We start from the raw sequence: 13,596 nt of genomic DNA on the forward strand, positions 1-13,596 counted from the left end.
CTCATGGTCGCTCAGTGAGTACCCTCTAGAGACCTGCTGCAGACCTACACCAACACAGAGAGACGCAGCCTCATGGTCGCTCAGTGAGTACGCTCTAGAGACCTGCTGCAGACCTACACCCAGACAGAGAGACGCAGCCTCATGGTCGCTCAGTGAGTACCCTCTAGAGACCTGCTGCAGACCTACACCAACACAGAGAGACGCAGCCTCATGGTCGCTCAGTGAGTACCCTCTAGAGACCTGCTGCAGACCTACACCCAGACAGAGAGACGCAGCCTCATGGTTGTGAGTACAGGGACAGAGTCAGAACAACACATTTAAACACAGCTTGATGCTTGAAAGCACCGGAGTAGTCAATTGCATAACCTCCGAGGGTACCCGAACCCGGTCAGGACTTCACGAACGCATGCGCGCACATGTCGAAACATTTGGTATGGTTGAGAATCACAATAAAATGTGACACTGAATTTGAAACCGCACATTGTATTTTCTGCGTCTATTACCTAAATATTAATTAGTAATTCAGGGGAAAAATTTGGAAAATCACATTGGCATGTTGATTTATGGTGTGTGCATCTAAAATATCTGGTTGTGACCCTAAAATTTTCTGTTAGGGGCCACAGTGTTCCTAGTGAAAAAAGTAAGTCTGGAGCCCTGAAGTTCAAGGCACATTTGCACAATGAGCTGGTCTCCGCAGATACCTTGACTCTGTTGGTTGTGTCATATTTTGAAGCTCAATCTGTTCATTTTTCCCCAAAAATCTCACCAGAAGTAACCATTTAAAGGGTTATTTTTCAACATTTTCTTTCGGAGGGGAAGCCCCCGGACCCCCCTGGTGTTGCTAAATTACCAACTCACAGCACCACTGATACAAAAAAATCTAGGGGAAACACTGCACCCTACATCATCAAACATACACTTTCCAAATGCCATGTGGGGGCACTGCATCTCAGTATGGGCAAAGGAAGTGTATGACACCAGCACCCTTAGAGGCTTAGAATGGTTGTGGTTGTTGCTGTTGTTGTTGTTGTCTTATAGTGACAGGGCCCCCTTTCCCGAAAGCATCGTTGCGTAACGAACGTCGTGACAACAATCATAGCTAACGAGGGGTACTCATAGGGTACCCACAGAATGTCCATCTGGTGCACTTTCGCAATACCCCAAAAACAATGGTCACTGCCGATATATTACTCATAGACTACTTTTAGATTTAAACAGCAAAGACAGAGACATGTTAGAAGTCAATAGCAACTTAATTTATTGCAGCAATTTAAAAATCCCAAAATACATGTACCGGGTTAGTGTATGTACCGATCAAACGCCACGTCACAAGGCAACCCTATCACAAGCAGTGTTAGGGACGTTACTTTAAAAAAAGTAATTAGTTATAGTTACTCACTACTTGTTACAAAAAGTAACTGAGTTACTAACTGAATTACTCTATCTTTAAAGTAACTTACCATGGAAAGTAACTATTTGCGTTACTGTAAAAAAAGAAAAAAATAGATTTTTCTGAGCAATTTTCACTTGACCTTAATGTGTTAAATGGTTGAACTACCCTGATATACTTCCAACTGAATTTTAATTTGCTTGGTTGCAAAGGCTGTGGAACATCTGCCGAATACTACAGAAAATGCCAACTTTTCATCGGATTGCTCCGGACTCACCATTTCTGCTGCTTCATTGAATCTGTTTGGTGTGTGCGTGTGCATGTGTGTGGCGCGCGTGTCCTGGCTTGTGTGTAATAACACTTGCACCGATTGGCTACCATGAAACATGACTCTGCCTTAGCCAATCATAATCGCTTATCTCGTTGTTAACCCACCCGTCTCCTCACTAGCAGTTTATGTTTGGAGCCAGGGGTGCGTTCGCATTACGCCGTTTTTTCAATCAATTCATAGTAACGCACCGCATTTAACGCACAGTAACGGTAACGGCGTTGTCACGATGGAAACAGTAATTAGTTAGATTACCCCGTTACTGAAAAAATAACGGCGTTACCTAACGCCGTTCTTTTAAACGGCGTTATTACAAACACTGATCACAAGGAATATAATACAATCAAATGATTCCATTGCTCTTATGTGGGAGGTCACTTTCGAGCTGCATTTGCTGTCTCCCTCTGACTTTAATTCAACCATCATGGTGATGACCAATTCAATTCAATTCAAATTTAATTCAACTAACTTTATTTTTCCGTTAGGAAATTCAGATGTGGAGGAGCACCAGGGTGTGTCCATACCCAACAGTACACAAAATAAACAAAAACAGGCACACACACACCATCAGCCCCGCAGAAAATATACAAAGATCCTTGCCTAAGCCTAATGAATAAATAGTATTACCTCCATAGTGGAGGAGAAATAAATAAATAATTTAAAAAGATTCCAGGCATTTAAACGAGAAAATACAGTTAAAAAATATTCCAGGTATTAAAACGAGAGGATACAGTTCAAAGAGGGGTTCAACCATTCAAAAGTCTTATGGATGCCGGGACATAGCTTAACAGGGCTCTGTTTGTGCTTACTGTAGGGGCTCTGTATCTTCTGTATCTGTATCAATATAATGTCCTCATATTGATCAATGACAGAAGACATATTGTGCATGAATCATGCTGAGACCAGCGGGTGACTGAGAATTTCTGCAGGCGTTTTTTGTTGTGATTGTTTGCCATAAGGCACTGTAGGCGCTTCGGTGAGGCTGTGATGAAGTTCACTGTGTCTAGTAAGTTATGAACATCCCTTAGCGGAGTGCACAATCGCCCAGTTGAGAGTGTGTAAAACCGAGGGGGTAAAATACCCCGTTCGTCACGGCGCGGGCTTTCTTGGTTCACTGGAGAAGGCGGGGCTGAGCACGGAGTCTAGACCTCTTCAGAATAATTGACATGCTCCCGAATGTTTTTATGTTTTTACGAATGAAGACACCCACATGCAAGAATGAGTTCACGTCTAAGTGTAGGCTACAAAGGCTACAAACTATTTACGTGTTTAAGTGCAAAAAAACAAAAACGTCTTTCAACGTCTTTGTTTAATGCGACTGCATCACCTACACTCCCATGATGATCAGCAGCTAGCGGATTTCACTTTCTCTCCAGTAAGAACTGCTCATGATGATATCGCTAAGTTGTCTATGTGGAGACAGCACAGCAAAACCTCTACCCAAGCCCCTCTGGAAGCCCCCCTGGAACTGCGGAGCCATCGCATTTACATCAGAATGAAACCCAATAAACCGCCAATATTTGTAGGGTCCGGGAGGGTAAATTGGGGTTCTAGTTCAAGCAGGCAATTTACCTCGGGCAGTGTAAATGTGCGGACAGGGCTGCGAAAAAGGCGTGCATAAGACGGCATATTTGGCAGTGTAAAAACGCCTATATGCCTCTGCGTTTGAATGATAATGATTGAATGGAACATTGCATTTTTAATGTTTACACCAAAGATTCTAGACTAGTCAGTGCGCACCAAATGAAACCTTATGCGGAATCAGAGAGAGTCTGCATGTTTCATGTTTTTAATATTTTTAGCATTCATATTGTAGTCTATAAAGAATAGACAAATCGTAGGATACTCTGTTGAACTTGATGGGGAGATATTTTTTTGCTGCCACAAATGGGCTTCTACAGAGCCCATTTCAGCACGGTGTCAGTGGACAGTTACAAGCCTATGAACGTCGTTAGAGCAGTGCATGCGCGTTCATATTAAGTTTCGGGAAGTTTCGGGAAACGCTCAAAATAAATTTACAAAGGTTCGCAAGATCCTTCGTGAGAATGTTCGTACGAGGGTGGATCCATCGTTATCGGGAAACGGGGCCCAGGAGTCTTGGGCCAGATGTGTTTTTTTGGGCTTTTTGATGCGTAAAAAATTCTCTCCTCCTACTGAGTAGTATTGTCCTTCCCATGGTGATTCTGCCGAGTCATTACTAATTTTGGGTTTCTACTTGACAGTGACTGTACATTTACCTTAAGGCATATTGATATCGTCACATCATGCATTTATTTCTTGTAGTCTTGCCAATGTCAACAGTACATTCACACAAACTTAATCAATACATTCATTCACTCTCAACAGACTTCCCTCAATCTCTTCACTGAATGGCAGTGTGGTGAGCGCCGGTGAACGAGAAGACGCAGAGCGCTTTTTCATCCGTTATCACCTGGATTACCCAGAGGAAGAGCTCCCGTACAGGTAGACGCCAGGAGCAGCTCCAGCACCATTAAACTGTCAGACTGATGGTTCAAAACAACCTTCATGACCAGTGCTTTAGTCGTTGACAAGGAGAGCAGAATAGACCTGACTATTTACATCTGCGTCATGATGTCCACCACCCACAGCTGTATGACTCCCTGCGATTAAGCAATCCAGCAACTAGGTTTGCATCCGATGCCTTGCCATGCCCACATCACACCATAAATAACTTGGCAACTTCAACTTCCCTCAATAATATTTCACTATGCCTCTTTTAGGCAGGTAGAAAGTCAAAATATTGATTGTTTTTTTATGTTTTATTAAATTCAATTATCAGAGAGAAACTAAATTAAAAATGTAAGTCACATACTAAATATAGTACATAATATTGGGCAAATGTTGCAATGTTGCAATGTTACATTGTAAAGTGTGATACTAGTGGTAACATCAGACATGCTATTAGATCATGCACTGATCAATGTCGATTAAAGGGCATCCAACAAGGTTATAAGAATACCAAACATAGTCAGTTTTTGTTAAAGGAGTATGTATAAGAATCTTACTGTGCATACAGATACTCACATACCGTTTTTTCCATGGGCACAATTGGGCCTCAATTTAGGAAATATAACAAAATTATAAGGCTGCTGCTCATCATTCCTGTATGTAGAGCTTTTCCACTTCATTGTTCTTAAGGATCAACTGACCCTGCTTTCATTCTATGTCTAAAAGAACAGACTTTGATTTGTCTTCCCTAAGATGACCCCCAGTCTCCTACATTTCATCTCTGTTTGTTAAAAGGAAAGTGTGTGTTTAATCCGGTACCGAATGTATATTCTCTTCACCCCAGATACCACTGCCTAGTGACAAAGTACGGCAAACTGGAGCCGCTGGCAGAGATAGACCTCCGACCCCGATGCCTTGCCCTGGTGGAGGTGCACTGCGAGGACAAGGTTGTACAGGTCAGTCGCCACCAAGTCATAAAAAATAAATAAAATAAAAAGGACGTAGTGGTACATGTAGTAGGTTTGTGTACATGTTAATTAGAAAAGTTAGTCAAAATAATAAATACTAAATATTTTTTAAAAGATTATAATAAATCATCGATATCCACCCACATTGGACCTCATTTAAGATCATTTTTGTATTTTTCTTTTAACTTTCTCGTACTTTGGTGCGAATTGAGGTTGAACGAGATTGTACGTTTCAGCAAACGCTGTACAGCAAATCATTCGAGCCATGGTCGATTCATGGCTCGATTCATGGCTTCTTTACAACAGATATAATTCATAAAAAGCTGAATTACATCTGTTGTAAATTAGTGTTAAAATTCATTAGATGTGAATAAGCATGATTTCCATCCCAAAAAGGCTAAATCCGTCCTTCGGAGGAGACATAAAACCGAGGTCCTGACTCACTGAGGTCATAAAAGATCCCAGGGCACTTATGGTTTCCCCGGTGTCCTGGTTAAAACTGCCCAACCAGGCTCATTCAATCTGGCCTCCTCATCGTCCTCCTGTATAATTGGCTGACTCTTTAATTCCCTCACTCTCCACCTCAAGCTGGTGTGTGGTGAGCGTTCTGGCGCCGATTGGCTGCCGTGCATCACCCAAGTGGGTGCTACATTCCTTCTTCTTAAATAAGAAGGCGTTCCGCCCAAACTCCATAAGCACTAAAAAATAGAACCCATTAAAAAACAAAAATAAGGGTGCAGAACTTAAGGTCTTCCTTCGGAGTCCATAAAGAAAATATATAATATTTAGCAGCAATGGTAATGGCAGTAGAACACCTGCTAAAGTAAAAAAGAACCAATGCTGTCAATTCAGTAACCACTGATGCTGCACAGTAAATTAAATATACTATAAAGGGTTTATTGTTTACAGAAGATGGCTTGGTGACAGCAAAGTTATCCATGTGTCCTTGTCTTTTGTATTGTTGATATTGCTACTGCAATCCAAAAATATGAATCATGCATGTTCAGTAGAGAATTTTTTCTGAAATGTATAGACTATGTTTGGGCAAGCATGCAGAATGCAGAGCCAAGAAGGACTGTGGTTCTCTTTCAAGCAATCGTGAGGTATCTCACATATGGGTACGCCCCCCCGCGTATCCCTCAGAAGCACTTTATCACTACGCCAGCCATGATTGGCTTGCCGCGTCTGACGCACCCAGGTCAGCCCCCTATATAATTATCTGACCGTGCATACGACGTCATTCAATTACCTCTTCTCGCTCAGAAGATCGGTCGACGATACTGCTAAGTGCCAAGGTTCTATGCTACTGTCCACAGAGTGAGCTTACCACTCGCTCGCCGGACACTAGTGCCTACTTAGCGGTTGTCGACAGATAGGCTTGTCGCCAAACAACTATCTTTAACCGGCCTGTTTCCAAACAGTGGTTACTTGCTTCTACAGTGGCTAGCTTGTATCCAAACATTAGTCACCGGGAACTTTAACTGGGAAGCTAAACCGAATTGGCTGCAAAGCTTCAATAGTAATACAACTGGCCAGTCTTCAAACTGCAGTTAGACCATGGCTTTGCCCCCTCCTAACACGAAGGACGAAAAGCCTGGACGGGTGTGCATTTGCGGGAACCATATATCTGAGGAAGATACCCACCTCACCTGCAACGAGTGCCTCGGGCTGAGACGTCCCCGAGATGCACTAGCTCCTATGCGTACCTGCGACCACTACGCCCGACTCCCAATGAAAAGTCTCCGGCGTCGGCTAGCTAGAGTATATTACGATATTAGCCTGACAGATGAAGACCTGTTGTTGTCGGAGCCCCCCATTCCTAAAGGCCAGACTCAAGTAGCCCCAGCGGGCGCAAGCACCGACTGGGGTGAAAGGATGGAACAAGAGGACCTAAGGGCGATGACCGAGTCCGAATGCCTAGAGGGCTGCGATGCCCACGATGAGATTGACTCACTCGATGGCTCGGACGACGCAGTCCTGTTTGAAGAGGACGGCGCCGATCCGTTCCAACCAGTCGAAGAGACTGGATTACGAAGAACCCTGCGCGACCTAAGCACAGAGGGTGCGTGAGGCGTTGACGGCGGTTCCCCGGCTATCGGCACAAGCCTACACAATGTGTGCAGGCGCGCTGCCACCAAGCTGGAAATCCCATGGCCCAGTGCTCCGCCCGCTAAGACCGGTTCCCGGTACGAAGGCAAGCGTTTACCCCGGGTGAATAGCGCGGAGAGACAACTTCTCGCCTTATTCCCAGAGTCTGTGGAAGAGGCTATTCGCACCTGGTCGCAGCCGTTCTCATCAAAGAGCCCGATCCAGGGGGGAGCCACGCTGGAATACGTAGCCATGGAGGAAAGAGCCACTTGTGGAGCCGCTGGTCGCTCACCATCTCAAACCGGAGATGCCAATCTACATCGTCCGCACCGAGCTCCCCGTCGAAGACGGACGGTTTCCAGTCTTCTATGACCGACAAAGCACACAAGTCTGTGGCCCTTGGTGTGCGAGCTCTCAATGCATCGTCCATGTTGATGGCGTATCAGGCTGAGCTACAGGACGAGATGTCAGGATCGGGAGACATAAACCGCAAACTCTCGGGTAGGGCTGCTTGATTTTGGAAAAAATGAGAATGACGATTTTTTTGGTCAAAATTGAAATCACGACTTTTTTAGAGTTTGAAAATAAAATGCATTTATTGAGCAGTTCAAAAGAAATTCATGGTAACTGAGTTTTAAAATTCTTAAACTATACAGTACACAAACTGTTCAAGTAAAAATATAGAAAATGTTCAAATTGAAAATAATGTACAAATAAATATACATCCAGCTGTTCTATAAAACTTGGAAGAAATAAATATACTAGAAAATTAAATAAGACAGAACAATCGGTTGTAATCTACGTCTGTCCTGCTGTCGTCGGGGTTGTGGTCTTGTGTTTTTGTTTCTTTGCCAATTCGTCGTAAGCGACTTTGTGATTGCGCCTCAGGCCCCGTCCACACTAACCCGGGTAAATGTAAAACTGCAGATCCGCTATGAAAACTATCTCCGGGCACACTATAGTTTAATATTGTTTTCGGAATGTTTTGCATCCACGTTCCACACTAAAATTATTTTGATAAATAGTTGTTGTCATGGTTACGCAACTCCGCCACGCCTCTCTGTTTATATTACAAGCACGCGATCAGCTGGTATTTACAGTTGATCAGCTGGTTAATCATTTTCGACCCGGTCTTTTCCAGAAACACCGCTCCTAGTACGGTTTGAACTGCCCTCTTTCTGTTTTTTTGCCGTCACTTATGAACATCAAGTACAGCGCTCGCCTCCGGCGTTGGAGCAAAGAATATGCTTGAGCCAATATGTCGAGTTTTATCTGTAGATAAATTAGTACATTGTACAGAGATCATCATTTGCCTTTCACCTGCCATTTTTTTGATGAGCGCAAGCTTCTGGCAGCGTCATGGCAACCGAACGTCATAGTTTCTGAAAGCCTCCGTCTACCCTGTCTTCACTACAACACAAACCCAGCATTTTCACATTTATCCACCTCAGCGATCGTTTTCGAAAAGCATAGTTTTCAGTGTCGGAATTCTCAGTTTTAGGTGATTAAACAAGTTTGTCGTTTTTCCAAGGGGTGCAGATATAACATTGTAGCACATTTTGCACATTATGTGGGCCTGTGCCTCGTCGGCTTCTTCGAATCTGAAGTTGCCATATTAGAGAACTCGTTTTACCCTTTTTATCGAGTAAACGCGTCTGTCCTCCCTCTGCCATCTAGCTCGTGCTGTTTTCTGAATAAGGTCACCACACACAGCTCGCAGGGCCGTGTTTTATGCTCTGGGGGAGGGACTGAATGACGCATGGGCGTCTCTTTCACAAAACCTCATTGACAACGGAAAATTCCAAAAGAATCGTTCCAACTTGATTTTATTAATTTGGAGATCGTTTGACCCAATAATCGAAATCTAATTGCACACCCCTACTCTCGGGCGAGAAGGGCTATGGGCACCATGGTGGCGCAGGAGAGAGCACGTTGGCTGAATTTATCAAGCAAGAAGTTTTTCTTCCCCATTCAGAGCGTCCAGCTCTCTGGGCTTGGCCCATGAAAGGGTAAATCTAACGTCATCGGGCCTGCAACAGAATGTTATAATGACCATCCATGCGTACTTTGTTGGCTAAGTGGCGTGTCTTTGAGGATTGATGTACTTCTACTGATGAAGTCCCCTTCCAGTGTTCTGTTGATACTGTGTTGATATTTCTACAGTCTCTCCTTGACAAGGGGAGAGCTTTTTCTACGTTGAAAGTATATCTCGCTGCCATATCAGCGTGTCACGTGGGTATTAACGGTAAGACAGTGGGACAGCATCCTTTGGTCTGTCGTTTCCTGCGGCGAGCGTGTCGTTTGCGCCCTGTGTCAAAACCTCTATCACCTGGATGGGATTTGCCACTGGTGTCGGGGGCTTTATCGGGGCCTCCTCTTGAACCACTGTCAGAAGTGGACGCAAAATTGCTTTCCCTTAAGAAGGTGTTGCTCATGTCGTTAGTCTCAGCAAAACAAGTTGGTGATCTACACGCTTTATCGGTGCATTCGTCATGTATGCAGTTTGGCTTTGGGGACTCTAAGGTGTCGCTGCGGCCGAACTCGGCATATATACCTAAGGTCATGGACATGTCCTACTCGTGCCTTTCCATGGAGTTTAATGCTTTCTACCCTCCGCCGTTCACGTCTGCGGAACAACGGCGGCTACATACGTTGTGTCCTGTGCACGCTCTGAGAGCTTATGTGTCAAGGACTCTGTCTTTTAGGAAAGCAGATCAATTGTTCATCTCATGGTCTGGTCCTCACAAGGGTAAGCCTATCACGAAGCAGCGTTTATCACACTGGGTTGTTGAGGCTATAGCTTTGGCTTATTCAGCTAAAGGGCTGGAGGCGCCTGTTGGTTTGCATGCGCATTCAACAAGGGGCATTGCCACGTCGTGGGCGTTGTTTAAAGGGGTTTTGTTGCAGGAGGTGTGCAAATACGCTTCTTGGGCTTCACCCACTACGTTCATGAGGTTTTACAGACTTGACGTTACTGCGCCTTGCTTGGCTCATTCTGCTTTGAGTGTGAACTCAGGGAGCGCAAGACGCTCTGTCATGATTGGAATCGTCACGTATCGTTGAGGTTTGCCTGTCCGGCAATATGGGAGTAAACATATCCCATATGTGAGATACCTCACGATTGCTTGAAAGAGAATTTAAGGTTACGACCATAACCCTGGTTCTCTGATAGCATGAGTGAGGTATCTCACCGGATTGCCCTTCTTGCGGTGAGCGAGAAGAGGTTGCTGCCTTGAATGACGCCGTACTCACGGTCAGATAATTATATAGGAGGCTGACCTGGGTGTGTCAGATGTGGCCATGGCTGGCGTAGTGATAAAGTGCTTCTGAGGGACACGCGGGGGAGGCGTACCCATATGTGAGATACCTCACTCATGCTATCAGAGAACCAGGGATACGGTCGTAACTTTAGCTTTAGTTTTGTCAGTTTAGTAGGGCTGTCAAGCTCTGTTCGGCTGATCGATTTTTTGGTCCACACACACTTGTTCGACCAATTCTCATTTGTCGGACAATCGCTGTCAGCTTGCTCGTCTAGTGTGTGACCCGCTTTACATGATTGAAGCTTTTCTGTAACCGAGCCGGACTCGGACCAAGAGTGGATCTAAAACCCACTGACTTTCTCGTAACAGCACATGCATAATATTTATGCTGGCACAATACCTACCTAGGGTTGCCAACTTTTAGACTTGGGCTGGAGTGAGACTATTTTTTATGACAGTCCTTGTTTACTTAATTTAAGATATATGTAAAAAAATTAAGGAATAGAATGGAAACGCTTTTTCAAAATTCACAATAAATGTATTGATTCCACTATTTATAAACATACATTTGCAACTATAGTGGAAGTCTGTACTATCTCGACATACAATTAGACTGATGGCAAGGCTACGTCAGTAGTGACAACACAGATGTACACAATTTTAATCAACAATAGATTATTCGATTTGTTAGGCTATTTATCTGCTTACCTTGATAGTCATCCAAACTTTCAAACGGGCATAAGTGGGCTCTGACTCAGAAACATGCTCCGAACCTATGCTCTGAACTCACTCTGAACTTATCACACGCACGTTGTAGGCAGATTTTACAGCGAAGTTTAAGGTAGATGTTACAGCCTTAAACTCCTCTCCTGTCATTAAGTAAGGGATAATCACCGAGAGGCAGGGCAATGTTTTTTGCCCTTCCTTGAGGTGATTATCCCGTTTATTCTACTTCTTGCTTGCCAACATAATAAAACAATTCAAATACTTTAATAATTATGCTTTTTCTTATTCGTATTGCATGCTTATTAAATGTATACTCTGTTTGAGTTCTCCCTCAAAAAGTAGTCCCCTTAATTACGATCGATCAAATATGCAATGTTTTGGACACCTCAAAGGGCATCATCCCGCTTATACCATGGTCACTTGCCAAAGAAAAAAAATTAAGACCATTCATTTATATTTTCATGCGTTTTACAATCCAAATATAAAGTTTTTCACAACGCCTGAGGGTTTGACTAATACCTGGAACAATCCCTCCCATAAGGTTCTTATGCAACGGAAACGTTTTTCACTCCTCCAGTAAATAGAAAAGACCTTAGATACGGCGTATTGATCTACTATTTGATGACGCTGTGCTCAGTCAGCAGCAAGTACAACCGACAAGTCAGCGGGCAACGTGCCGGCTTAATGCCCTCCTCCCAGCCAATCAGAATCAAGCATTCTTAAACAAAGTAGAATAAGACTTAGGTCTAGTCTATCAACCGAAAATTACAGATTGAGAGGGGAGAAAAATGGATTTTGGCGTGAGATTGATGCTGAAAGTGTGAGTGACACGCCAGATGCGTGACAGTTAGCACCCCTGCTTGCATGCATGTTAAGAAAGAGCATCATATTTCTTAACATGGTTTCTTAACATGGTGTCCATTAATCCCTGATATATGGACACTTGCTAAGTAGTTCCAGTCAAATTGTCTGTTCAGCCTTCAAAACGAGAGCTGGTAAATTGTGAAAAATGCATTAAACTGTAATCAGAAAATGCTATAGACCTATAGTTAATTTCATAGCATTTAGCGAGGTCTTTGTTGGCTTGTTAGAATAGAGTGCAATCTGGCCGATTAATTAAATCTAGAGATAACGAGCATATGTTTATATTAAAGAGTTGGTCGAATTTCATTCTACAAATATTTTCTACAGTCTGACATGTTGTTTTATAATCAGTGTTGTGCAAGTTACTTCGTAAAAGTAATTACTTACAGTTAGTTACTTCTCCCGAAGTCTAACTAAATTGGTTACTCAATTCCAAATTATAAAAGTAACTAGTTACTGTGGATAAGTAACTATTGCGTTACTTTGAAGTACATTTTTAAAGGCTCAAATGTGTCAAATAATTTAGACCCCATCTCCACCCACCTTTAACAGAACTTAAAATTCATGTGCATGTTACATTTTTCTCTTTTTGGATTATTTGAGCTCACCATTTCTGTTTCTCATTGACTCACTTATGTCGTTGTGTTTCCGACATGAATGCTTTTGATTATGTGTAAACAACACCTGCCCAACTCTACCTCTGATTGGCTCACCAAGAAATGTTACTCTACCTCAGCCAATCGTTATCATTAATGCGATTGTCTCATGCCCATTAACGAAGGAAAAACAGTAAAGGAAGAGAGAGAGATCTAGATGGTCTAATGTAAAATCAGCTTCAATTATAGTAACGCGCCACATTTTTTGGTAGTAACGGTAGCAGCGTTATAATGATAGGAAGAGTAATCATTAGATCACTCAATACTGAAAAAAGTAACGCTGTTATGAATGCCGTTCTTTATAACACCGGTATTCCCATCTTTTTTATAAATCAAATCATGGAATAGGAATCGTTTGGTCAAACAATGTGACGTTTTTTTATTTTGTCAACCTAACATGACTGGTACGATATGTTTTGGACTACTCTTAGATTTTGTTCGTTCCTATGAGAAAATTCAAGATACAAGAGTTTTGGTAAATGCTGTGTAAACGCTCTCTATAGGAATGATTTAAGAACAATATAGTGCGTATGAGTGGCTCTGGTATGAGGCCCAATGTCTGTAATTTATTTTCTTCACTTTTTCTACTAGAAATGTCCATTGTCCAAATTATGTGTTGTTGCACCTTGGCTCATCGTGTTCATTTGTCGGTAACGCTTTATATTAAGATCCTTGTATTAAGCCTTAGTTAATATGTAATAAGACCCATTAATTTGTGTTAATAAGACTATCAATAAGTGTAAATAATAACATATAACATGTTTATGTTTATGAAATTATAAGACCTTTATAAACACTTAATAAGAAACTTGTAAACTATTTATTGATTGCTTCATAACATTAATAA

General features: G+C 42.7%; 1 protein-coding gene across 4 annotated transcripts in view; it reads left to right on the forward strand.

Moving 5' to 3' along the window:
• Window positions 1-13,596, forward strand: part of tbcelb (tubulin folding cofactor E-like b) — a 43,076-nt gene that overhangs the window by 22,415 nt on the left and 7,065 nt on the right. For 3 of the 4 annotated variants that reach the window (XM_056611068.1, XM_056611067.1, XM_056611070.1), the window contains 2 exons: window positions 4,065-4,181; window positions 5,032-5,143. In XM_056611068.1, the coding sequence (XP_056467043.1) occupies window positions 4,065-4,181; window positions 5,032-5,143 (229 nt within the window). The remainder of the gene's footprint in view (window positions 1-4,064; window positions 4,182-5,031; window positions 5,144-13,596) is intronic. The other variant, XM_056611069.1, reaches the window with a different exon arrangement.

This window comes from Gadus chalcogrammus, chromosome 16, assembly GCF_026213295.1.
Source record: "Gadus chalcogrammus isolate NIFS_2021 chromosome 16, NIFS_Gcha_1.0, whole genome shotgun sequence".
In the NCBI taxonomy this organism is placed as follows: domain Eukaryota; kingdom Metazoa; phylum Chordata; class Actinopteri; order Gadiformes; family Gadidae; genus Gadus; species Gadus chalcogrammus.